The sequence below is a fragment of the Podarcis filfolensis genome (assembly GCF_964270895.1).
Source record: "Podarcis filfolensis genome assembly, chromosome: 7".
Taxonomy (NCBI): domain Eukaryota; kingdom Metazoa; phylum Chordata; class Lepidosauria; order Squamata; family Lacertidae; genus Podarcis; species Podarcis filfolensis.
This window is the reverse complement of record NC_139603.1, coordinates 29,802,338-29,829,716: the sequence shown is the minus strand read 5'-3', so window position 1 is coordinate 29,829,716 and position 27,379 is coordinate 29,802,338. Positions and strand designations below refer to the sequence as shown.

The following is a 27,379-nucleotide window of genomic DNA, read 5'->3' as shown; positions in this document are numbered from 1 at the left end:
CACAAGGAGAAGGGGACGACAGAGGATGAGATGGTTGGATAGTGTTCTTGAAGCTACCAGCATGAGTTTGACCAAACTGTGGGAGGCAGTGGAAGACAGGAGTGCCTGGCGTGCTCTGGTCCATGGGGTCACAAAGAGTCGGACACAACTAAACGACTAAACAACAACAACAACAATGTGTTTCACAGAAAGAGCTTAACTAAAATTGCATCACAAGTTGAAGGGCTGTTTTCAAAGTGGGTATTTTATTAACGAATCCATCAACCCCAAATTTTAACACACCATTTTCATGCATTCAGAAGAGCTGGTGGACATTGGACTGGATAAAACCTTTTGTGAAAGATTCCAACCTCCACCCCATTCTGCATATATATGGGGAGAAGGTTGGAATCTTGCACAAAAAAGTGTGTGTGTGTGTGTGTGTGTTTGTGTATAACCACTTTATAATCTTAACATCTGGAGAGAGAAATGTCTCTGGGCTATTTAGCTTTCTCCCCAATGCTTTTAAGCACTTCTTAATCACCTTTTCTGTCCTCTCTCTAAATCCCAGAAGTTGGGAGATTTAGATTGTGGGCAGATATGTTTTCAGAAGTGGAAATGACTCCTGCTTAACCAGAGGTGAAACTAGACTTGATTTCACCCAGTCAAAGACCCAGTTTGCAACCCCCCCACATGCGCATTTGTGTACACACATACACAGGCTGGGATTCTCAATGGTGCCCCCTGGAGGCTTCACCTGGGACAAAAAAAAACCTGGCTAGATACAGCTCTGGCTTAACTTTATCAGAATGTGTGCAATGGTGCTTAGGCTCATTTCCTCTGAATAAAGCAGTCTCGTTTCTCCCAAGCAACAGTTCCTCGCCACAAAGAGAGTTGGGCCTAATGAACTAGGTCCTGGGCACCACTGGTAGCCCCTTTCTTTTTTATTTCTGGGATCAATTAACAGTCAAGCCAAATGTAGCAAGTGTAAACAGGCAACTGGTCCAATAGAAACATTTCCCCTCCCATCTCCAAGTTTCTATTTCACTCTCCTACTTAACCCTCTGGGGCTGTGATTCAGACTTCCCACACTACCCTGCCATACATGCAATACTTCCTGGGCTAAAGAGGGGAGATAAAACTCAGTTAACATTTGTGGGGTTGGGTGTGGGGTTCTCCTCTACTGAGAGAACCCTGGAGGTCCAGGAACCAGGTTTTTAAATTGCTGGCAGAGGTCAATTCAGTATCAAGTACAATGCTTGTATGTAGGACAGCAGAAGCTGGCACAAGTTGCCCAGCTAACGAGTTGAAAGCTGAAGCTGAAGAGATGTAGTCAATTTTAATCCACTGACCTGTACCATCACTTAGCGAGACCTGACTGTAACAAAGGGCAAGCTCTAACATGACCAGCTTGAAATCTGAAGTCACTGTCTTTCTCTTGGTTAATATAAACCATTCCCAAAGTATTAATAAATAATACCTGAGTGTTTTTTTCTGGACAGGGCGAATAACCCTGTTCCAAAATCTTTAAAATATCAAGGAAGTTCAGCTAATATATTGATTGCCCTGAAATCTTGTTTCAGCCTTAGTGCAAAGGTATTTAAAGTGTTATAAAAACGGCTCGTATTGAGTATCCTGAAGAAGCACAGCTTCAAGGTGCGATGAATGGTCCATCCAAAATGCTGGCTTTCCATGATTGTTTCTGTTCACAAACTTAAAAGGTATCTTTTCCTATAGGTACCAACTTGGTTCCACCGGTATCTCACTCTGATTGAGTGTTCTCTCCCTAACACTCAACTCCAGGCATTCCACGGTTGGTGGGTATGTTTCCAGTTCAAACTTGTTAGCAAAAAGGCTTTTGGATTTCAGCAGCCACTTCAGATCACCAGTTCCATAGATACAAATGGCTCTGACATAACGACCTGCCAAGGAATAGGGGGAGAGAGAAAAAATCACACACAAAAACTTTTCTTCTTTTTTTGTGGACAAGACAGGAAGGACCTGGAATGCATGCCTGTGCCCAAGGCCTTAAGTTGGTCAGACCACTCCTAGAATACTGTGTCCATTTCTGGCTGCCACAATTTAAGGAGGATATTGACAGGCTGCAATGTGTGCAGAGGAGGGCAACCAAGATGATTAAGGGTGTGGAAACCAAGCCTTATGAGGAAAGGTTGAGGGAGTTGGATTTGTTTAGCCTGGAAAAGAGGAGACTGAAAGGAGATATGATAGCCATCTTCAGTATCTAAAGTATCATCATGTCACATGAAAGATGGAGCAAGCTTGTTTTCTCATCGTCTGGAGGCTAGGACCCGAACCGATGGCTTCAAGTTACAAGGAAGGAAATTCCAACTAAATACAGTGGTACCTCGGGTTATATACGCTTCAGGTTACAGACTCCGCTAACGCAGAAATAGTACCTCGGGTTATGAACTTAGCTTCAGGATGAGAACAGAAATTGTGTTCTGGCAGTGCGGCAGCAGCAGCAGGCCCTATTAGCTAAAGTGGTGCTTCAGATTAAGAACAGTTTCAGGTTAAGAACAGACCTCCGGAATGAATTAAGTTCTTTACCCGAGGTACCACTGTATCAGGAAGAACTTTCTGACAGTAAGAGTTGTTTGACAGTGAAACAGAATCCCAGGTGGTGGACTCTCCTTCCTTTAATGTTTTTAAGCAGAGGCTGGGTGGTCATCAGCCATGTATGATTTAGTTGAGATTCCTGCATTGTAGGGGGTTGAGATAGATGACCCTCGGGGTCCTTTCCAACTCTACAGTTCTATGATTCTGTGTGTGTAATTGTAATTCTATTATTGTATGATTCTATGTGTGTAAATATTTTATGTGATTTCCAGGCATTTTAACATATTACTAAAAAAGGGGGGGTGCTAGTGGAGCATTCTCAGTGTATCACCAATGGAAACATTTAATGTGACCACATAGTAACGAGAGCTGTGTTGCAAGAGGGAAATCTCTACTGTGTAGCAAAACCACATTCCCGTCTTTGTTTTCCTTTCAGATTCAAGGAGATGAGTGCTACATGGCTGGATGAGCAAAGTACACAGAGCTACAGAGAAATAAACAAAAGAGGAATAAAGAAAGGAAGCAGAAATAGGAGACTGCCCTGTCTGGAATCAAAGGGAGGCAGTTTGCTTCAGGTGTTACGTTCAGGAGGGGTGGAACGACCACACCCTGGATCCCTGTCCCCAAGCAGCCCCCTTCCCTCCACGCTGGCTGGTGGCTCCATCTCTAGCGGCTGCGCAAAATGACAATGCACCACTACTGAGGGAAGGGAGTAGCAGGCAGTTCCCTTTCCAGGAAAATTCTGGCTGCTGCACCCTCCTTGTTGTCATTTCCTCTAAGCCTGTTCAATAAGCACTATGGCTGCAGTTCAAAACCATTGTTTTGTGTGCCTTCCCTTCTATTTTTTTTCTAGCTCCTCTTCTTTTCTTTTCTATTTTGTCAATAGTTTTCTGCTCATTACATCTTTGTTTTCCTCCTGTTTCTTGCTCCTATGCTTTACTCCTTCCTTCCTTCCTCTCAATATGCCACTCTTTCTGCCTCCTACTCTTCCCTTTCCCCCACCTCTGTGCATCTGATTTTTCTTCTCCTTTTCTTTTTCTTTGCAGTCCCATCTCCTACGGATTTATTCCCAGATATAGTCAACTGAGCAAGGGTGTGCTTGTGTACGTGAGACAGCCGAGCGGTCTTATGTAGGTCTACTTAAAACAAAGTCCCATTTTACCCTATCACCTTACTAACTGGATCTTTATCTTTCCAACTTTATGGATGTTAACAATGGTTTTGCAAAAAATCAGTGGGGAGAATCAAGCTTCCCGCGGTTGACTGAAACAAAACGCCAAAACCACATGCTCTTTACCGTGACATCCTCCATGTTTAGTTTCATCATTGCTCCACTTGACAGCTCTCAGGTCACCTTCCCATCTACCATCTGGCATGGAGCCGGGGACACCTGTTTGTTGAAGAGAGGACACAAGAGAAAGATAAGTCTTATTCTTAAAATGAGGTGATTCGCTCTTGAAGAAGTGAACACTGTTGTGCCACCCTGTTGGAGATCCTCATTCATCTCAGTTTCCTCAAAGGAAAAGGTTTCTATTTGGAAGCCTCTGGCTTTTGCCCCAGCCAGCTTGTGTTAAAAACAACACACATATCCTGATCTCTAAAAGTTATTTCCAAAATCTCCAGCTGTACAAATAGTTCCTGCATCACAAAGGGAGGTATGGTTTTCCTGTCAACCTGTGAACCCTGCAGTAAAACAAAGTCGAATGTCCATGCACAAGAACGAGCCTGGAGGAAATATTATCTCCGGTCAGTCTGCATGTGCTGCTTATGATACGTCCTGCAAATGCCATGAGGAATGTTTGTGTTCTTGGACCCAATGCCAACTTTTGGAAGAAATGCTGAGAGTCAACAGAACTGGTTGCACTGCACACAGGCATGAATGGAGTACAGCAAAGGTGAAATTTGTGGCATCTACTTAATTTTTACTACGGCCCAAAGGTCCACCAATCAGAGCCGGTGCAAAATAGCAGCTGCAGAACAATGCAAAACGGTGCTTTTGGAGCATGGGAGCCTTACCTACTGTAGCCCAAATTCTCCAGGTGTATATATGTATTGAGTTACTGCAGATTAAGGATTCTAAGCACAAACCTCTAAAACTACCCCACAGGGTTGCACTAAGATATGGTAAAAGGGAACCAATGAATATGAATATGTTATAGGTCAGGCTTCCTCAACTTCGGCCCTCCAGATGGTTTTGGCCTACAACTCCCATGATCCCTAGCTAGCAGGACCAGTGGTCAGGGATGATGGGAATTGTAGTCTCAAAACATCTGGAGGGCCAAGGTTGAGGAAGCCTGTTATAGGTGAACAACACAGAGGGAAAGATTCAGCAAATGAGTCTTGCTAACAGAAACCCACACAAGGACTTCTAGTAACGCAGAGCTGCTTACCCCTGTCCTTGTGCCCCCAAAATTGGTTCAGTAGGTTGGTGGGAGAACCGCCCTAAAAAAAACAGTGCAAGGGGGAGACAAGAGATGGGGGACCCTTCCACCTGGCAAAATGAAATGTTTGCACTGGTGGAACAATGGCCATAGCAGAGGCAGATTTTGATCTTTCAGATTTCAGCAGTGCTCTGTGTGGGCCCAAAATCCAGCACCCCCCACTTCTCATCTTCTGTTCTGCTCAATTCGCTATGTTATAGTTGCAATGTCCTGCAGCACCCCCTAGGCTTGGCGCCCAGTGCAGGGGAACCGGTCACTCTGCCCTAAATGCACTGCTAGCCATATAATGATGTTGAATTCCTCCCAGAGAGTTTTGTTTTTTAACTTGCACATTTTACTTCCTGTTGTTAAGCAACTGGGAGTCAGAAATCCGTGGCTATCTACTACGCACAAACATCTACCAGCAGATTCTGATCTGCTTATTTGTCCATCTCTGGGTTAGAGGGAAAGCACTAATGTAACAGTAGACACAGTATGCATAAGATTATTTACAACGCAACAGTAGCATCAACGCACAACATTCTGCAACAAACCTGCAACAGCAAACTATGTTCAATAAATGTCACTTACTCTCAACTCCATATTTCCACTTCCTTCCTATGGTAGAAGCAGATGGGCTTCTTTCCTGATTCTCAGTGTCAGCTGATCACAATAACAATTCCCAGCGTATTGCAAGGACACTGCTTAGCAGCTAAGCTTCCAAATATAGAACTGATTCTTAGATGATATTCTGAATCACCCAATGAAACTGAATCTCATTAAAAATGGTAAGTAACTCCAAGGTTCTTGGGGGCAACAAATCCCTACAACAAACCTTAACTGGTGGCATTATGGTGCTTGTAGCATTAATCGCCACAGTCAATGGAAGAGGAATAGCCTACTGAGTTTGGAAGACTGGCATTGTGGGGCCAGTTTTCAAGCAAGAGGGATAAAAAAGAAGAATCCCAGGTTATTAGCTGGTCTATCAACCTGCTAGGTTGATAGTTGCATGCAAAGCTGCATGAAGGGCCCCTGAGCAGAGTGTCTCCAGCAAGTCACCCCACCGCACTGGGTTTAATGCTAGGCTGGGGAGCCTGTGGCCTCCCAGATGTCGCTGGGTTGCAACTCTCATCATCCCCAATCACTGGCCCTGCAGGGTGCTGCAGCTGATGGAAGTTTGGAGTCCAGCAACCAAGATCTGGAAGGCCACAGATTCCTCAAGTCTGCTTTGCTGATGGAAGGTCGCCTGGAAGCAGCAGTCACTTTGGCACAGCCTTGGCAAATGTGGGTGCAAAGAGTGGCAGAAGGAAAGGACAGAAATGTTCCTTCTGCGTACTTCCTTCAGTCAACTTAGCTTAGGATCAAAGCCTTGTTTTGGATGATTCCACATTGGCTGTGAGTCCTGGAAGACCTTGCCTCCCTGCCTTGCAGGCCTTTTCCCACCTGGTCTGGGAGGGAGGGGCCCTGACTGACTCCAGCTACAAACGCTAAGGCTGCTGAAGAGGCCAGAGACCATCTTCTTGGCTATCTTACTATGATTTATGTTGGAACTGTTCAATTTGGTTGTGTGCTTTTTGATGTGTTTTATTTATTGTTTCTCTCAACTTTTGTAATTCTGGTTTCTTTTCCATGTTGTAAGCTGCCTTGAGCATGGTTTTAACTATGGAAATGCATCCAAAAAAATGATGTGCGCATGTATGTATATTTATTGTTCATGAGGCTTTTTCTGGAGTTTGTGTATAGGAAACTGCTGGAGGCCAAGAAAAATATGGGAACCTTATCTTGGATCAAAGTCACAGCAGATAAACTAATAATAGCAGCAGTCCAATTGAATTTTTTTTGGGGGGGGGTTCAGGTGAGTACTACTTGGGACACGCCCCCCCCCCCACTATAATCCTTAGGCCAGCTTCTTTGGAAATCTCATGATGGTGAAACCAATTTTATGCTATCTTTTATGCACTTCTGGCATCCAAACACTTTGATCCCCCCACCCCAAGGTTATGCCTAAGATCCTTTCTTCCTTTTCTTTGGCTCATTTGCCCCCCAGGAAATGGATGAAAGGGCATGTAAATATCTGGACATTTTGTTGTTGTTCAGGTTTCACTCTTGAAGGTTGTGAAATAGCTGGGAGCAATGGAAAGGGCGAAACAGAAGCTCTCAAGAGGGCTGACCTGTCTTTCCAGCCAGTGTAGCTTTCACAAGATCCAAGGAGGTGGGTTTTCTTTTCTTTTTTTGCCAAAGGGTATAATTTGAAAGATAGCTGAAACATTACTTTACCCCAGGTGACAAGTATGAGCACTTTGCAATGCTCCTAACAAAGGAGTGCCCTCAGGGGAGGTTTTAAGGTCAGGAAAAGTAGCTCGGGGAAGAACAGGGCTGGGCTCTTAGAAAATGAATTACACAACAAGTAGCAAGTACTGTTGCGATACATCAAAGCTCTTGTGTGCTTTAGCCAGGGTGGTTGTGCTACTTTACCAGGCTGCTCATCATGGGCATTCCTAGAAGGATTGGTTGGCTGATCATAGAATCATAGAGCTGCGGAGTTGGAAGGGACCACGTGGGTCATCTCGCCCAACCCCCTGCAATGCAGGATTTTTTTTGCCCAAGATAGGGCTCAAACCCATGACCCTGAGATTAGGAGTCTCATGTTCTGCAGACTTCCCACAAGCATTTAGTTGACCACTACAAGAACAGAACCAGTTCGGCCATTGTCCTGATCCAGTAGAGGTTCTTATGTTCTTATGTTCCAAGATCATCAGCTGGCCAGAGCACCTACAGAAGTTTCTTGGCGAAATACAGTATTTCTTTTGCAGGAATCTCCTGTACTAAGTTATATCCAAGACATACACAGAGTAGACCCACTAAAATGAATGGATTTAAATCACATGCAATTTACTTAAGATTTCATCAGGTCAGCTATGAGTGTGGGCGAGTCAGATATATCCCTTTGAGTTATCAGAAATGCATTAAGACACTGCCATCTAATAACGTTCTTTATGTACTGGAGGTGGGTCCCCCTCTTTCAAGTTCTATTATATTTCTTTGGAAAATAGTTTGCGAATTCAAATTGCACACACACACACACACACACACACACAGAGGTGAACAAAGCTTCTGCTTTTCTTTTGGGAAGCAACATTAATAAGAGAAACCAGAGATCTGAAAGGAAGAAAAGGCAAGGGCACTGAGAATTCCCTCTGTGCCAAATGTTCCTGTGTCTAGGATGCATGGACAATAATAGCAAGCACCCTGCTCCACAGGCCCAATTCACCTGCCTGGGCTTGTTTAAGGAGGCAACTAACTAGCTATTACCATACCTTCAGGGAGCTGGTATGGCCACTGTGTAGCACCCAACCAAAAGAGCAAAGGTGGCAGGCTGTCAGAGGAAGAAAGCATCTTTCTTAGAGGAAAAGCGAAAACTGGGGGGGAAAGTGGGCTACAATAAGACTGATTCAATAAATAAGAAAAGGGGGGGAATTGGGGGGCGGGGGCGGGAATGAGGGTCTGTAGAAAATGGTGGAATGACCAAGCCACATTTGCATCTTCATGTTGCATCTCACGACACATTTTATGTCTAAAGCTTACTCACTATATAACCTACAAGTGGGGAGGGGGGAGTGTATATATTACTGGGGTTTGGACTAGAGGACCCTCGTGATCCCTTCCAACTCTACAATTCTATAAGTCAAATGAAAGTGCAATTTACTATCTGGTTCAGTACCCAAAGATAACACTCTACTGAGAATGCAGCATGAAGCCAGCATAGAGGCATGGCAGGCACTGCAAATGAAGCTAGGAAGCCTCTGAGTGGAGTTTCCCTTTGAAGCAAGATTTGGGAGAGTGCCTCACATTCTGTGTGACACCCCAAATCACTGCAGCTGCTGCAATGAAATGCATCACAAACCATAAGACCATAACGAATGTATACTGCACACATTCTTCTGACCACATGAGGTAACCAAGGGAGACAACATTGAAAATATTCTGACGTTGTTAAAATACGTTAAGCCTAACACAATATTGGGTTTATTTGTTTATCTTTTCCATGATCAACATGTTTGGAGTCCCAAGTTTGCATGCCTGTTCTGAGCCCGAGGTCCTGCCATCAAGCACATATACCATTATATCATTTCTCAGTTTCATCTCTTAACGCAATGTTTCATAGAGCTTTGTCAGTTGCTAGGAACATCACAGCCAATTCATTTGCTACAAACTTGTCATGGAATTAAGGTTTTCAATTGCCAAAAGGAACAGATTCACTTTTTCAATTGTAAAATCACATATTTTAATTTGGTTTGGTGTGGAAAAAGTGTTTTTTTGTCTGCCCTGAATCTTCCAACTCTTAGCTTCATTTGATGCAACCCAAGTTATTGCATTATGAAAGATGGAGAAAATAAGTTTATCTGCTTTCTCCACATTCCGCATAATTTTACACATCTCTATCATGCCACCCTCTCCTTACTCATGGTTTTCTCTTGCTAAGTTTAACCTTTCCTCTGAAGGAGATACATCAGGGAAGCCCAAAAATGTAAAATGTGGAGGCATCAGCTCATCGCCATTGTAAGTTACCCAGCAACTGGTTTTGAGAGGCATGGAGGCTCTAACATTTAGGTGGCAATACCTAACTCAATGAAGCTTACTTCTAAATAGATAGGCATATCGCTGCACTGTTGGTTTTCATGTTAACAGCCACTGGCAGGCATTCCAGACATACCTGTGGTGCTGTTAATCACAGCCAGCTCAGATCCCATAAGTGCATATGGAAAGCTGTATGTGTGGTTGCCCCAGATATGCATCATTTTACACCTGCTTACATTCACTTTCATTTTCCCTTTTCTCACCTGCAGGCATAGATTTGGTGAGATTCTTTTGGAGCGCTTTACCTCCTTGAATTTTCATCCTGGCTACCTCACTGCTTACCCTCAATTTCAGATCACGCACAAATAAATTACATTAAATAGCCCCAGGACAAGATTATTGGGAAACTCCACTACTTCCTTCTTTCTGATACATCTGTCCATCTATAAGAAAGAAGCATTGTCCTCTCATCCTGCTTCTGCCAAGCTGGGCAGGACTTTGAACTAAGTTCCACTAAAGTCTGCTGGGTATACGCTGTTATTATTACAGAGCTCAATAACTTGTGTCCTGTGTGATCAACCCTTAACAGCGGAGCCTGTATCCAGGCAATTATTCCCTGCACCACTGGGAACAATGTGATTTATTGTTGAACTGGAAAAGGAGGGAAATGTGTCCTTGAAAAATAAAAGCAAGGTGGAAAGCTGTCCAGGGTTTTGCTCTGTGGTTTGGACAGCTCACAGTTGGAGTTTTGAGAGATGCAGTGAATTATTTCCCACGCTAAAGAGGCTCCATCTGGAAACGTGCCTTGGGAGACCAGAAACCACCCAAATCAGAAACTGCCAGATGCCATTAACGTACCTGGTATCCTGTTGAGCGTCACCCAGTAATGTTCATCCGGACTGTAGGTGTCCTTGGACCATTCCAGCAAATCGAGGGCCCGTTTGTCCTGGAAAAGGAACTCCACAAACGGTCTGGTGAGGGCAATGTAGGCAGAGCCAAAGTAAATTGTCAGATTGTGGGGCGCAGGTGATTTGAGGGTACCAGTCCTTTTCATGTAAGAGGACTCTCTGTCTATGTGCTCCTTGTAAACGTACTTGGTCCTTACGGTGATCGGCTCAGGAGGGAGGATGCCGGGGGTGATGTTCTTCCCTTTGAAGTTTTTCAGGTGGCGGACGACTTCCCTATTGGTTTTCAACGGGAAGTCTTGGCCGCACATGTTGAGCACATACTTCCAGCGGACCTCGGAGCGCAGCAAGTCCTTCATGCAGTTCAGGTCGGCCTGGAGACGCGAGATCCCCGCGTAAATGACCGGCTCGGCTTTGGAGACGAGGAAGGCGTTGGGGAAGCAGTCCACCAGCCTCTCCACGCTCTGCTTGTAGTCGCCCGACACCTTCTCGTCCACGTGGATGCAGTACACGTTCTGGGGCGCGTAAAGCGCGCGGAAGACTCTTTCGAACGTGGCGAACTCTTTGTGGAGGGTGATGACGTAGGCGAGCGGGAAGGCGACCTCTTCCTCCGAGAGGGCTCGCGTGACGTAGTGGCTGCCCTCCACGTACTCGGCGCAGCCGGGCGACTGCCCGAAGGGCGTGCGCAGGTGGTTGCCCCACACGAACGCCTTCTCCTCAGCGGCCAGGGCGCCGCAAGCCCCGCGGAGGAAGTCGCCTTCTCTCCGAGGCTGGGGCTGCTGCCGGGGCTGTTGACCCCGCGGCCGCCGGGCCTCCTCCTTGGGACCCGGAGGGCCGGGCTGGCCGCGGAGGAAAACCAGCAACGCCGTCAGGCTGCTGAGGGCCAGGGCTACCAGAAGGTAGGAGAGCCTGCGAGGCAGCATTGTGGCGCGCGACGCCAAAGCCGCCAGGCGCAGCGCGCCTTTCCCGCCGCCGACCGCCTCAGGAAGGAGCTCCCGCCGGCTGCAGCCCTGCTGCGCGCGAGGCATGCGGCTCCTCAGCTGGGCGCCGCCGCGCTGCATGGGGCTTCTTCCCACATGCCCACGGCTAGCGAGGTCGCCAAGGCAGGGCTTTTGTGTTCGCTCAGCCTGTTGCTAAGCAAGACGCCGGGCTGCCTCTTCCTAGCGGCCGCAATGGAAGCAGGCTGAGCGTTCCCTCAAGAGCGCAGAGGCGCGAGAGCCTCGCCTGTGCCGCCTCTCCTTTGCGCGCGCTCCTCGCCGGACTCCTCGCCGGCTCTTCTTTGGTAGCCCTTTGGTTCGGCGGCTCGGCCCCGCCTTCGGGGAACGGGCTTCTTCTTTGCTCCCGGCCGTGTGATTGGCTGCTGGCGCCGCGGCTTCCCCGCCCACCTGTCGGTTTTGGGCCCGAATCCTCCGGGCGCGCGTGGAGCAGGTTTGGGGCGCCCGACCCGCTTAGCATGTGAAAGGGAAACCCTCAGGGTGAAGGAGGGAGAAGGCGGCCTGCAAGCCAAGGCGAACATATTGGGAAACAAAGAGCTGAACAGCAACCCAGGGTCTTCATTCCATTGAGCAAGCCACGTTTACACGAATAAATTTTTTAAAAATTTTAATTTTTTAAAATTATTGTAAATTTTATTGAATACAAAAAAAGAATATCAAATAAGAAAAGAAATACGAAACAAATTTCATACATATACACATAAACATAGTTATTTATACATCTATAAAGCAATATTCAGAAAGAAAGGGGGAGGGGGGAAAAGAATAAACGAAGAAAGAAAAAAGGAATAAAAGAATAAAAGAAGAAAGAAAAATTAAAGATGGAAATTTAGAAAATAGAAAAGTGTTCACCATAAACAGCAGTTTCAGATCTATACTTGCATATATTTCCATCTTGCAAGATATCAGCCTTAATTAAAATGTTTTAAAAGACTTCCACCGTTTACGCCACACATCTTTTATACTTCAGTCACCATAACCTCTGTTCTTCATATCCACGTTTACATGAATATAAACGAATACCTCAAAAGAGGCTTGTGGCACCTTGAAGACTAACAGATGACAGTCATGGACCAGTTGTGAGATGCATCAGGTGTTTTATCTTCAGTTGGTAGGCCTGTGTACCATGGAAGGCACCAAATTTTGCCATACGGCATTGGACATCCCTCTGTCTTCTGCAGAAATGCACTGAGACTGGCTACTTCTCTGCAAGTTGTTGAATGGGTACTTGTATATGAACTGTTGAGGGCTTTGTCACCCTGAGCAACAAGGGTGGTTCTGGTATAACAGAATGGGAGGGGAGTGAAGATCTCCCCAGAGACTAAGACAGCTTGTCCCCACGTCCCTATCAAACTCAGCTCACATGCACACACATAGACACAAGCAGCATGAATCAAGAGTTTAGGGACATGAGGGACCAGTGGCGTAGCAGTGGCTGCTGGCGCCCCGGGCAAGGCAAGTGTGGTGCCCCCTGGTAGACTAGGTGCTGCCACCACCTCTCCTCCTATCCTGCTCCCAGGTCAGGCCTGATGGACTCTCCTTCATTGGAGTTTTTGAAGCAGAGCCTAGATGGTCCCCTATTATGCATTTCTTGTATCAGCAGGATATTGGAACAGGGTTTCCCAAACGGGGGTCTCCAGCTGTTTTTGGACTACAACTCCCATCATCCCTAGCTAGCAAGACCAGTGGTCAGGGTTGGTGGGAATTGTAGTCCAAAACAGCTGGAGTCCCAAGTTTGGGAAACCTTGGACTAGAGGATGATCAAGGCACTTTCCCAGTTTTTGATAATAATGGGTTTCCCATCATAGCCCGCTGTATTTTGCAAGAAATGTCAATATCTATCAATAACCTATTGAAAAGATAGATTAAATAAGATAGCTTAGTAATAAAAAGGACATATCTTCACTTTGACTTGTGCCTCAAATGCATAATCAAAATTCTAAAGTGATTTTTTTTTTTTTTTTAGTGTTGTCCTTCCAGTACACACTAGTATAAAACACAGGTCTTAAGGCTGAAATCTTACAGATATGAATAGCCAGCATAGGAAATTAACACCCCATGTACAGTCTTTGAGGATTGTGAAAGACTAGAGCTATTTTTTAATGGATTTACTGTTAACATGAGCTATACATACTTCCTGGTTAGGACAGAACCTAGTTATCCAAAGTCCACATTTACCTAAGGTGGGGAAGAAAACTAATAAAACCAGTGTGTGCCCTGTTGTACTCAGCTTGCAAAATGATTTTTCTTAAATACAGGTGTCTTTTTATTTATATGTTACTATTTGAACGCTAGTATATAATGTATATAATAAAATGTAGGGAAACACGAACAGAGGAAAATTTCCAGTGTTAACAATGACTCCTTCTAGGTCAGAGGTATCTAATGTGGTGCCCATCAGATGTTGCGGCAATACAACTTGCATCTTCCCCGATCATTGACTGTGTTGCCTGGGGTTGATGGAACTTTGTGGCAAAAGAAATCCAAACTTCACATTTATGCCTATGGGGCTTGAACAGGCATTGACCAGCTAAGAAAGAGATGGACAGCTGAATTAAAATATGGAGTAACTTGGGGGGGGGGAGTTGTATTCTGTGTGTTAGGAATGAAGAGGAAATGATTTGAAAATAAAACTGTTGGTACAAATCTGGGGTGTGGCTAAACCTGGAATGATGTGTTCAGTTCTGGTTGCCAAACCCCAAAATAAAATTGTTGTGAGCTGGGGGTGGGGTGCGTGGTTTGTGGCTAGTCTAGTCTGCATAATGCCTGAGGCCTTTCTAGTTCCTGGGGTAAAATCCAGTGAGGGTTAAATCTAATAGAGGATTCCATTATTGAACTAGCCAGGTAAGCTTCTTAGTGAGATAATGGCTTAAATAGTGTTTTCAGCATAACAGAGGAAGTGGCTCTGTGCCAGAGGGCAGGTGGGGGGGGGGTCCCTCCATCACCTGGCTGGTAGTGAGAAAGACAAAAGTCAGAGGTAGGTGTGTGTGTGTGTGTGTGTGTGTGTGTGTGAGAGAGAGAGAGAGAGAGAGAGAAAGATGGGTTATAAACAGGCAGAAGTGAGAGAATGAGAGCCATGCTTGATTTCTGCTTGAACCCAAGGCTGTGACTATGGGAGAAGCAAGACGTCTTGGGGTGTTAACGCTGTGTGTCCCTCCATATTAGCCCCAGGTTGTATATATGTGTAAATAAGCCTTATATCATTAAGACACCATGGCATCTGCTGTCCTTCCAAGGAAACTGAACCCTGGGTGAGCACCTGGAAACGCTGGAATATCTCATTTGCCCAGGACTCAGCTAGACTGGTAAAGAAAAAGTGATTCATATGCTTTGTATGTGCAGTATAACATTGTGCCCACAGATGGCAACGTGGAATCCCACTTTTCCTCTACCTGTTTTCCCTGTTTAAGTTTACAACTCTTTAAACTGAAATGCTTCTTTGCTGCGTCTAGATCCAGCTCCAGAGATTGGGGTGGTGTTTTACAATATTATAGAGTGCTCAAGACTGTGAACCTGCATTCTCATTCTCCTTGTGAAGCAGGAGACAGGGCTCTGTAAGGATCTGATACGAGGCCCAAAGCCAGTGTGTGTGGCCTTAGACTCCTGTAGCCTTTAACCCAGCAGTGGACAGTAACAGATGGCGCCAAGTGCTGGATTGTGTAACTATTAGCTTGGTTCAGGTTTCCTCTTCCTGCTTTTCATGAACCTGACAGGTCAGCCTTGCTGTTTTTTTTCAACATCTTTTGGGGAAGCAAACCAGTTTCTGGGTGTGCTGCAAACTTAATTCTTATTGATTGTACACCTTTGTGTTAAAAGGCAGAATTTGGCTGTGCCCTGAGGAGAGGTTTTTGCTTATTTATTTCCATGTTTGCACAGGCTTTTGAATGGTGAAGGAACGAGCTGGCCAAGCATTAGAAGCTAGTGGCAATTTCAAAATTTTGCAACAATTGAAAAATTGTGTAAATAGGAGGAGAGGGGAAGGAGGGGGAGGGAGGGAGAGAGAGAAGACACACACACACACACACACACACAGGTGTGAGAGTAAGTAGCAGCACCAGAAAGAAAAAAAAAATGCAGAAGGAGCAGGTTATATTTCTCGGTGGGTACGAAAGAAAAATACCAGTAGACCTGCCCCCTCTAGTCCCATCTGTGGTGTGGATTTATAAAATCCCTGCTATCTCAAATCACAACAGCATTCTCACACACCATCCAGTGGGAGTTTCCATTGGTTCTGCACTAAAAAAATAAATAAAAATAAAATAAAAACTGTTCTGGTATGCATATACAGTGGTGCCTCGGGTTACATACTTAATTCATTCCGGAGGTCTGTTCTTAACCTGAAACTGTTCTTAACCTGAAGCACCACGTTAGCTAATGGGGCCTCCTGCTGCCGCCGTGCTGCCGGAGCACGATTTCTGTTCTCATCCTGAAGCAAAGTTCTTAACCCAAGGTACTATTTCTGAGTTAGTGGAGTGTAACCTGAAGCATCTGTAACCTGAAGCGTATGTAACCCGAGGTAACACTGTAATGATAAAAGTGCCACAGGTGCCAGCGCAAGCTGGCTGCCATGGGCAGCAAAGTAAGAAGTGCTAGTATGCTGCAGTGGATTCTTTGTCTCTCTCACACACAAAAAGCCTGGTTTGGCATCACAGAATGGAACCATGCATGCACAGTACAGTGGTACCGCGGGTTAAGTACTTAATTCGTTCTGGAGGTCTGTTCTTAACCTGAAGACCACTTTCGCTAATGGGGCCTCCCACTGCCGCCGCGCCACGGGAGCACGATTTCTGTTCTCATCCTGAAGCAAAGTTCTTAACCTGAGGTAATATTTCTGGGTTAGCGGAGTCTGTAACCTGAAGCGTATGTAACCTGAAGCATATGTAACCCGAGGTACCACTGTAGAGCCGCACAGCCAGGGTCGGAGAGCGCTGATTTCTTTACTGGCTAATTGGACTTGAAAACAACTACCCGTGAGTAGGATTTTGACATATATTTGGAAGAAAATTATTAAAGAATTCGGCCGAAACGGGAAAGGTAAAAACAGGAAGTCTGCCTTCCCGGACTGTTAACAGATCAAAAGTAAAGAGACTGTAAAGCTGGGACTAAGAAAGACGAGTTCTTGGAAGGATTAAAATCCAGCATCTAAAGAGAAAAATTACCCCACTGTTAGCAGGAACAGTGGGGAGACACTTGAAAGATATTTGACCTGCAAGGAAAGGAAACTTCAAATTATAGCTGCTGACTTTAAAACCTGGGAACGGACTGCCTATGACAGGGAAGCCGATCAGAGGGAACTGTCAAACGGAGAGTGGAAAAAAAGTTTGATTTAGCTCTGCAAAGGATACAGTGTGGATAAAATATTTGGGAAATGAAAGTAACATTGGGACTAAAAATTTGATACTAAGATACTGGGACTTCATTGGAACGTCATTTGTTATAAAGTTGCAATAAGAAGTTGGATTTGTGACCCCTAGAGGTGACTATGTTGCAATGACATTCTAGACAACAAGTACTACTGTGGGAAAATTTCTACTTTACCCAAACAAATTCTCCAAGTGTGTGACTGACCTTGGGAGTGTATGTGACTGTTATGGCAGATGATAAAAAAGCAGAGTTGACACAGGAAAAAACTACCAGGTCCGGAAGACAATATAAAGTTGACACTACAAGAAGGCCTTCAACAGGAGGTGTAGCGGGCACAGCAGGAGCTGCTGCCCCACAGGTAAAATTAAAGGTTATGTCAACTGATGAACTTTTGGCCCAAGCATTGGGTAAGATTGATGCATCTTTGGAGAAGTTGGCCAACAAGGTGGAAGAGACAAATAAACAAGTAGCAGAGGCTTCTGCAAAAATTGACACCTCAAGCATTAATTTGAATACTTCAAGTATCAATGAACTAGGGAAAAAGGTGAACTCTAATACACAGTCTATTGAAAAATTACTGGAAGAATCGGCTTCAACCAGAAAACTGGCTGAAGAGGCCAAGGAAATTGCAACTGCTGTTCAGGAACAGATTCCACCGGTACATAAGAAGTTAGAAGAGTATGATTTGACGCTGTCCATGATAGACCTTGAAAGAAAGGTGAAAAACCTAAGAATAAGAGGTGTGCCAGAAAGTGAGAAAGATAATTTGGCAGAATTTCTCACAAAAGAATTGTCACAATTTTGGCAGAAGGATTTGGGGGAGGAAGATTTTACGATTGTGAGTGCTTTCAGACTCGGCAGAAGACAAGGAAAGAATAAAGCAAGAGATTGTCTGATTACCTTAAAAACAAAGGAAGAAAGGGATAAAATACTGAATCTACATTATCAAAGAACCTTGGAAATTGAGGATACCTTTGTGGAAATCTTCAAAGACATACCCAAACACATTCTGGAGGTAAGGGCCCACTACAGAGACCTGGCTGCCTTGTTGAGAAAAAACAAAATAATTTTCAGGTGGGAATTCCCCCAAGGCCTATCTTTTAAATACAGAGGAAAGAAAATAAGAATAAGGACAGTAAACGATAAGGACAAGTTTTTGAAAGATCACGAAGAGGACCTACAGAAGGAAGTGGAATCTGCTGAGGATTTATTGATGCCAGGACAAGGACTCTTGGAGATCGCAAATTTGATATCTGGACGCTCCGGCTCAAGGAGAGACAAGCCACCGACAGAAGAAGAACAACAACTTGGTGCAGTAGGAGGGAAAACTAACTAACTAATCATGTCTCTGCAACTTTTAAGTTGGAATTGTAATGGACTTAACTCCCCTAGAAAGAGAAAAGAGATCTTTCATATATTAAAGAAAGAACATCTGGACTTGATTTGTTTACAAGAGACTCATGTTATGAGGCTACACAGGAAAATACTTGTTAATAAAAGATTAGGGCAAGAATTTATCTCATCTGATAAAGTTAAAAAAAGAGGAGTGGTGATTTACGCAAAGGAGAAACTTTCACCGAAATTTATTCTCAAAGATGAACAAGGAAGATATTTGGCTATTGAAATTCAGTTTCAAGGAGAGAAATTTTTGATAGTAGGTGTGTATGCACCAAATGAGGGGAAGTCGGAATTTTTCAAGAAGTTGCATGAGACTTTGATGGACTTTATGGACTATAATACAATTTTGATGGGGGACATGAATGGAGTTGTATCCACCAATATGGACAAGGCGCAAAAACAGGTAGTCACCAAAGATGGTAGACTACCAAAAACTTTCTTCGAAATGACTGATAATATGGACTTGATCGATATCTGGAGAACTAAGAACCCCTTGGAGAGAGAGGGAACATTCTTCTCTGAAGCCAAGATGACATGGACCAGAATTGACCAAATTTGGACTACTAGAGGAATGGCACCAAAGATAAAAAAAGTGGAAATCTGCCCTAAAACATGCTCCGACCATAATGCTGTAAAGATGAAGATGAAGTCAACAACAACCGGTACCTTCAGATGGAGGATGAATGACACCCTATTTAGAGATGAAGAGGTATACAACAAGGCCCAAAAGACTCTAAAAGACTACTTTGAACTAAATTTGCCGACAGATGTGGAGAAAAGAGTAATCTGGGACGCTAGTAAAGCTGTGATGAGAGGGTTTTTGATACAACAGAATGCATTAAAAAAGAGAAGGCAAAATGAGAAAAAAGATAAAATTTTGGAGAAAATTAAAGAAGGTGAGAAAAGATTGAGAGCCAAGCCAAAGTCACAAGAGATTCTGAGAGAAATAAAGGTCTATCAAATACAATATATGGAACTGATGAATCAGGAAATAGAATGGAAAATTAAACAAATGAGACAGGAGACATTTGAATCGGCGGACAAATGTGGGAAGTTACTGGCTTGGCAATTAAAAAAAGACAAAAACTAAATGCAATCACAAACCTGGAAGTAGAAGGGAAAGACATAAATAATCCAAATGAGATCAGAAACTGTTTCCAGAAGTATTTTAAGCAATTATATACACAAGGGCCACAGAACGAAAGGGACATTGATGGATTTTTGAAAACAAATGGATTACAAAAAATTTCACAGGAAAGTAAAGTACTCTTGAACTGCAAAATAACAGACCAGGAGATAGAAGGTGCCATTTTAAATATGCAATTGGGCAAATCTCCGGGACCGGATGGGTTGACTTCCAGATACTATAGATCTCTGAAGAACTGGTTAATTCAACCTCTGAAGGAAGTCTGCAACAAGATTCTAGATGGGAAAAGGGCACCAGAATCGTGGAAAGAGGCCTACATTACACTTATACCGAAAACAGAGACTGAAAAGACTCAACTTAAAAACTACCGTCCCATATCCTTACTAAATGTGGATTACAAAATCTTTGCTGATATTTTGGCCAAGAGACTGAAAAGAGTATTGATTGAAGAGATACATAAGGACCAAGCGGGCTTTTTGCCGGGAAGACATATATCGGACAACTTGAGGAATGTAATTGACATTTTGGAAAAGTTAGATGTGAACATAAATACTAAAGCTGTTCTGATATTTGTGGACGCGGAGAAAGCCTTTGACAACATTTCTTGGAGTTTTATGAAAAAGAACTTACAGGGTATGGGGGTAGGCCAAGGTTTTGAAAATGGTATAAGTGCAATATATTCTGAACAAAAGGCCAAATTAATTGTAAATAATGTAGTTACGGAGCAATTTAAGATTGAAAAAGGGACACGACAAGGGTGCCCAATTTCCCCTTTACTTTTCATATCGGTTCTGGAGGTTTTGCTGAATATGATTAGAAGGGACCGGTTGGTTAAGGGTATACAGGTCGGAGCTAAACAGTATAAATTGAGAGCATTTGCAGATGATCTAGTTTTGACGTTACAGGAGCCAGAATCTAGTACTAAAAGAGTTTTAGAATTAATTCAAGAATTTGTTCAGGTGGCAGGATTTAAACTGAACAAGACCAAAACTAAGGTTTTAGAGAAAAATATGACATTGTTTGAAAAAGAGAAATTTCAGAATGAAACAGGCCTGTCTGTGGTGAAGAAGGTGAAATATCTGGGGATCAACATGACTTCTAAAAATGGGAACTTATTTAAAAATAATTATGAGAAATGCTGGTCAGAAGTGAAAAAAGATCTCGAAATATGGTCAAATTTGAAACTTTCCTTGATGGGTCAAATAGCAGCTATAAAGATGAATGTATTGCCTAAAATGTTGTTTTTGTTTCAAACATTACAAATTGTGGACAAGATGGACTGTTTTAAGAAGTGGCAGAAAGATATTTCTAAATTTGTCTGGCAGGGCAAGAAGCCCAGGATAAAATATAAGATTTTAACCGACGCAAAAGAAAGGGGTGGCTTTGCCCTGCCAGACTTCAGACTGTACTATGAATCAGCAGCATTCTGCTGGTTGAAAGACTGGCTGCTTCTTGAAAACACAGACATTTTGGATTTAGAAGGTTTTAACAATGTTTTTGGATGGCATGCATATTTGTGGTATGATAAGGTTAAAGCTCACAAAGCATTTAAAAATCATATTGTTAGGAGATCTTTGTTTAATGTTTGGATCAGATACAAGGATTTACTGGAAAATAAGACCCCAAGGTGGCTGTCACCAATGGAAGCGAAAGCCCAGAAAAAGCTCAATATGGAGGCCAAGTGGCCAAAATATTGGGAAATTTTGGAACAAGAAGGAGATAGACTGAAATTGCAGAGCTTTGAGAAACTAAAAAATAAAGTGCGAGACTGGCTCCATTATTTTCAGATAATGGAGGCTTACAATTTGGACAAGAAAATTGGCTTCCAGGTGGAAAAATCTAAATTAGAAACAGAAGTGCTAGAACCTAAAACTAAAATTATGTCAAAAATGTATAACTTGCTGCTGAAATGGAATACACAGGATGAAACGGTTAAGTCAGCTATGATTAAATGGGCACAAGATCTTGGACACAACATTATGTTTGCTGACTGGGAACAGTTATGGACCACAGGTATGAAATTCACGGCATGTAATGCCTTAAGAGAGAATATTATGAAAATGATATACAGGTGGTACATGACCCCAGTCAAGCTTGCAAAAATATATCATTTGCCCAATAATAAATGCTGGAAATGTAAGGAGGTTGAAGGTACATTCTTTCACCTTTGGTGGACGTGCCCAAAGATTAAGGCTTTCTGGGAAATGATTTATAATGAAATGAAAAAGGTATTTAAGTATACCTTCTTGAAAAAAACCAGAGGCTTTTCTCTTGGGCATAGTCGGCCATTTGGTGCCAAAGAAGGACAGAACTTTTTTTATGTATGCTACAACGGCAGCAAGAATACTTATAGCAAAGCACTGGAAGACTCAAGATCTACCCACTCTGGAAGAATGGCAGATGAAGCTGATTGACTGCATGGGACTGGCAGAAATGACTGGCAGAATCCGTGACCAGGGAGAAGAGTCGGCAGAAGAAGATTGGAAGAAATTTAAGGACTATTTACAGAAATACTACAAAATTAATGAACTCTGAAAAGATGTTGGATTGAACTTTTGTGGTCTCTAGCTGTTATGATAAAGATAATAGGGATTAAAATTGTTTAAGTCATTAAATTTAAAAAGTTGAGTGGAAAATAAGGCATTATTTTAAAAGGAATGGTAAGAGATTAGGATTTGCTGGATTAACAAGTTGAACTAGAAAACAAGAAGGGGAGGTATGAGGAAGTCAAAGAAACATGTAATTGAAAAATTGTTACTGAAATTGACTTGTTCTTAATATTTTTCTTTTTCTTTTCTTTTTTTCTTTTTGTGTTTGTATAAAATTGGAAAATCTAATAAATATTTATATATATATATAAAAAGAAGTTCTTGTAAATCTGTGGCATGGGCACAGCCTAATGCTGTTACAGCGCAATTTTTAAGGCAGAGAATTATGGTAACTTGCATCTCCTATCCAAAATTACCCTTTTGGCTACCCAACCCTTGTACTGAATCCGGAAGTTGACCTTTGTGTAAAATAAAAGGACTCTGGCAGCAATATTGCTTGTCTGGCAAGCCCATAAGTCTGTGACAAGTCAACCTTTCAGTCATCGTTTTCTTTCAAAGCCAAATATATAACCAAGATTGATTTGATTTGTCCAAACATTCTTAACATTCACACCCATATGATTCATCAGTTCATTCATTCAGCCTTCATTGGCATAATTTAGACAATAAAATCATAAATGAGAAAGAAAGAAAAAGCAATCTATAAAACATATGATTCATAAAGGAGGTGACAATAACTTAAAGGAGGGTTGATTGTATTGCTCTGCATTATGTTTAACTTAAATATTAAACTTCTTAAATCTACCCCAAAAGCTGAATAAATAATATTTAATCCTAATGCTAAGGATAACAAAGGCATGACTAACTACCGTACTGCCTTCCTTAATGCTCAGTTTGAGGTCATGTTATGCCTCATGGCTGCTAGCCATTTAAAATACTGTGCTGTCAAATACGAGGAAATGTTGGCACAGAGAGAACACACTTAGTGTTATTTTGACCTTTTTGACCATTTATTTATTTCTTATTCACAGGTATAGAAATATAGCCTTCCTAGTTTATCTTATACAGCAGCCACTTTATTTTTTTAATATGAAATATAATATTAATTGAGTTCAGGAAGGAGGAGGTTGCTATAAATAACCTGATGTGACTTCTGACTGTGTGCGTGTCTGTACACCACTGAATAAACTGGTTGCCCGAGCCCACACATTAATTTGGTTGAAGTTTCTCACCCTTTACTGGCTTGGACATAGGTAAAGGGACCCCTGACCATTAAATCCAGTCACGGACGACTCTGGGGTTGCGGCACTCATCTCGCTTTACTGGCCGAAGGAGCCAGCATACCGTTTCCGGGTCATGTGGCCAGCATGACTGAGCCGCTTCTGGCGAACCAGAGCAGCGCACGGAAACGCTGTTTACCTTCCCGCCAGAGTGGTACCTATTTATCTACTTACACTTGACGTGCTTTTGAACTGCTAGGTTGGCAAGAGCTGGGACCAAGCAACAGGAGCTCACCCTGTTGCGGGGATTCGAATCACCGACCTTCCAGTCGGCAAGCCCTAGGCTCTGTGGTTTAGACCACAGTGCCACCCATGTCCCCTGGCCATAGGTAGCACCTTGCAAATTGGTAAGCAGAAGCTCACCATACGTCACATGCAGGCATGTGATACAATAAAAGAAGCTTTCAATCTTATTCTGAACACACTTGAGTCAGGAGGAGCACTGAAAACTAACACTGATGCATAGGAAAACTATAATTATAATACATGCATAATTAGATTATTGGTCCACTTAGATTAATAATAATAATAATAATCCTGAACATTCTGTTGCCGAAAAAGAATCCCACATTGAACCAATCCCTAACTGCAGATCAGCCCAGCCATGCACCAAGCAGGACTTTGGAGAACACAGGGATCTTTGCTGGTGAATACCAAACACTCTACCATGGGCATAGCGGGGGGGAGGGGCAGGAAGGGGCAGCTGCTCCCTCGTAATCAATAAAAATCAATAAAAATACATGGCTGACTGAGGTTCTGCCCCCCGCAAGACCTGCCCCCCTCAACAAAAATCCTGCCCATGCACTCTTTTCTATCTACTGACCAAGGTAGCTACCCGCCTCTGATGGATTCTACCAGGCAACTGTAAACCACACAAAAGACTCAAGTTTTATACATTGCAAAGCATTTATATTACTGTAGGCTTTTCATCAACTGATCTTGGGTTGACAATGCAACATTCAGTGCGAGACCAGGTGTGGAAGGGGTTCAAACACAAATAAGATTTATAGCAAAGTTGTTCAGATGCCCATGCTTGGACGAATTCAAGATTTAAATTGTTTTAAAAAGGAAGTAACATATCCATCTGCAATGTTATCATCAATAGTCAGGAAGTCACTTAAAAAAAAAAAAGTGAAACAAGATTTGAGAGTTTTGGCATGAAAGTACTCATTGAAATGTTCATACCGGCAGCAACAATTCATCTCTAAAGGTAAAGGTAAAGGTACCCCTGCCCGTACGGGCCAGTCTTGCCAGACTCTAGGGTTGTGCGCTCATCTCACTCTAGAGGCTGGGAGCCAGCGCTGTCCGCAGACACTTCCGGGTCACGTGGCCAGCGTGACAAGCTGCATCTGGCGAGCCAGCGCAGCACACGGAACGCCGTTTACCTTCCCGCTGGTAAGCGGTCCCTATTTATCTACTTGCACCCGGGGGTGCTTTCGAACTGCTAGGTTGGCAGGCGCTGGGACCGAACGACAGGAGCGCACCCCGCCGCGGGGATTCGAACCGCTAACCATGCGATCGGCAACTCCTAGGCGCTGAGGCTTTTACCCACAGCGCCACCCGCGTCCCTAATTCATCTCTAGAACCCTGCTATTTTGCCCCCATGGGCAGGAAAGGACTTCCGGGTTGGCGCCTCCGGCAATGGCGGAGCTCCTCTGATCAGGAGGAACTTGCTCCGTGGAAAGCAGGGTCTGACCGCCACGGCGAAGGCGGAGACCCTCTGAAATCACAAGCGGGAGAAGCTTGTGAACTTGGGATTCGGCTGGCACCTTCTGCGCCTCCCCTACTCGCGGGGAAACCCTGTTTTGGGGATCCGGAGCGACGTGGGGTGAGTGGCGCGGTGCTTCGAATTGACTGCTTCTTTCACGGAGTGAAGCCGCATTGCTGTTGCCGGAGAGCGCTGACTTTTTCCTGTGGACAATTGGGTTTTAAACAACTACCCGTGAGTAGAACGGAAAATTGGATCTTTAAATACCTTAATTTGACACCGAAACGGGGAAGGTCTTAAACAGGAAGTCCGCCTTCCTTTTTTGTAAATAGATTGAAGCAAAGACGTTATAAGCTAAAGTCTTTGAAAGCTTTTGGCAAAGGATTAAATTTCCATCGGTTAAAACTACAAAAACCCCCTTGGAAGCAGGAGAAGAGGGGGGAAATTTTGGACTTAGCGAGCCTGCAGGAGAGAGTGAAAAACCAAATTACCACTGCTCTGAACCTGGAAAAGGGCTGCCAGAAAGAGTGAAGTTTTGGGAGAGTTCATTGACTGCGAACAGAGCATTTTTGACAGCTAGTTAAATAAGAGAAAGATACTGTTTCCATTGTCCTCTTCTGCGTTTAAAAAGGAGGAAAAGTAACTGAAAATTGAAACTATCTTTATGGCTTGAGTTGTGTTTGAAAGGATTGATACAAGTGGAGACTGTTTCCCTCTAGAGGGAGCCTTTGAAACTCTTACAGGAGTGTAACTGGGGAATCACCAGCTGCAAGATAAGAAATTGTGAGAACCAGAGATTGACCTTGGACCATTTAAAATGTTGACAGGAGAAGCCATTGTGACGGTATTATGTAAGATAAGCTATTCGCTGGAACAGCTTCATAAGAAGACAGATGACATGTCTTTTAAAATTGACAACTTGGAACAAAAAGTGACTAATTGGAGACAAAAAGTGAGCACCAATACAGAAATAATTCAGGACTTGGTACAAGAATCTACTTTGGCAGGACAAATTGTGGAGGAGAAAGAGAAAGCTGTGGTTGTTGAGCCTAAAGTAATACAAGCGGGATCCTTAGTCTTACAGAAGCAAATTGAGGATTACAAGTTGAGGCCTTCTATGGTTGAATCTAGAAAAAGCCAGATTTTGAGGATTGGATCCCAGCTTGGACGGAAGAAGGAAAGTTGGAAAGATCCCTCTATGCAGGGATTAACTGACTTTTGGGACATGGACTTGGGTCTGGAGGAGATTGGAGTTCTGGGGGCCTTTGGATTTGGAGGAATTTTGAAACATGTCATGAAACACCTTATAGACCTTAGCTTCAACTATGGAAATTTTGCTGACCTGTCCAGAAGGAATAAAAGCATTGTTAGGTTGGAGTCTTCCCGAGATCTGCTCTTTGGCATTAAAGAATATGAAGAAGACCTGCAGAAGGGACCTGGAAAAGAGTTAAGAGCCTCAGACATAAGATCTCCAGGTTGATGGACTATATGGAATTGACGGAAAGGACTGGCAGAATCCTTAACCAGGGAGAGGAGATGGTGGAAGAAGATTGGAGAATTTAAAGTTTATATATAGAAATACTGTAAAATTAATGAGTGATAGAAAAATGGTGGAAAGAAATTTTATGGCCTTAGCAGAAATGTTATAAGGAGTTAAGCATATATAAGTATTTTAGTTTTAATGAAAAATAAGGTTAAAAAATATGTTAAGATATTTATAATATGATAGAAAATAGAGAAAGATGGAAAGGATTTGCTGAAACAATTAATAGAAGTGGAATACAAAAAGGGAGGTGAGAGGAAGTCCTTGGCAGCAAATTCCACTGTCGAACAGCTCTTACTGTCAGGAAGTTCTTCCTAATGTTTAGGTGGAATCTTCTTTCTTGTAGTTTGGATCCATTGCTCCGTGTCCGCTTCTCTGGAGCAGCAGAAAACAACCTTTCTCCCTCCTCTATGTGACATCCTTTTATATATTTGAACATGGCTATCATATCACCCCTTAACCTCCTCTTCTCCAGGTTAAACATGCTCAGCTCCCTTAGCCGTTCCTCATAAGGCATCGTTTCCAGGCCTTTGACCATTTTGGTTGCCCTCCTCTGGACACGTTCCAGTTTGTCAGTGTCCTTCTTGAACTGTGGTGCCCAGAACTGGACACAGTACTCCAGGTGAGGTCTGACCAGAGCAGAATACAGTGGCACTATTACTTCCCTTGATCTAGATGCTATACTCCTATTGATGCAGCCCAGAATTGCATTGGCTTTTTTAGCTGCCGCGTCACACTGTTGGCTCATGTCAAGTTTGTGGTCAACCAAGACTCCTAGATCCTTTTCACATGTACTGCTCTCAAGCCAGGTGTCACCCATCTTGTATTTGTGCCTCTCATTTTTTTTGCCCAAGTGCAATACTTTACATTTCTCCCTGTTAAAATTCATCTTGTTTGTTTTGGCCCAGTTCTCTAATCTGTCAAGGTTGTTTTGAA

At 43.3% G+C, this 27,379-nt stretch overlaps 1 protein-coding gene and 1 long non-coding RNA gene across 5 annotated transcripts in view; both read right to left on the bottom strand.

The window, feature by feature from the left end:
• Positions 1-226: 226 nt before the first annotated feature.
• Positions 227-27,379, bottom strand: part of LOC310767306 — a 131,627-nt gene continuing 104,474 nt past the window's right edge. Inside the window, exon 2 of the long non-coding RNA XR_014550861.1 lies at positions 227-391. This is a non-coding gene — a long non-coding RNA (uncharacterized lncRNA). The remainder of the gene's footprint in view (positions 392-27,379) is intronic.
• The window catches only part of GCNT2 (glucosaminyl (N-acetyl) transferase 2 (I blood group)), a 39,176-nt gene continuing 13,101 nt past the window's right edge, over positions 1,305-27,379 (bottom strand). For 3 of the 4 annotated variants that reach the window (XM_083623957.1, XM_083623958.1, XM_083623959.1), the window contains 2 exons: positions 3,854-3,946; positions 1,305-1,901 (listed from right to left, as the gene is read on the bottom strand). In XM_083623957.1, the coding sequence (XP_083480083.1) occupies positions 1,711-1,901; positions 3,854-3,946 (284 nt within the window). In that variant the 3' untranslated portion in view covers positions 1,305-1,710. Of the gene's footprint in view, positions 1,902-3,853; positions 3,947-10,412; positions 12,177-27,379 lie in introns of those variants that run through there. The other variant, XM_083623956.1, reaches the window with a different exon arrangement.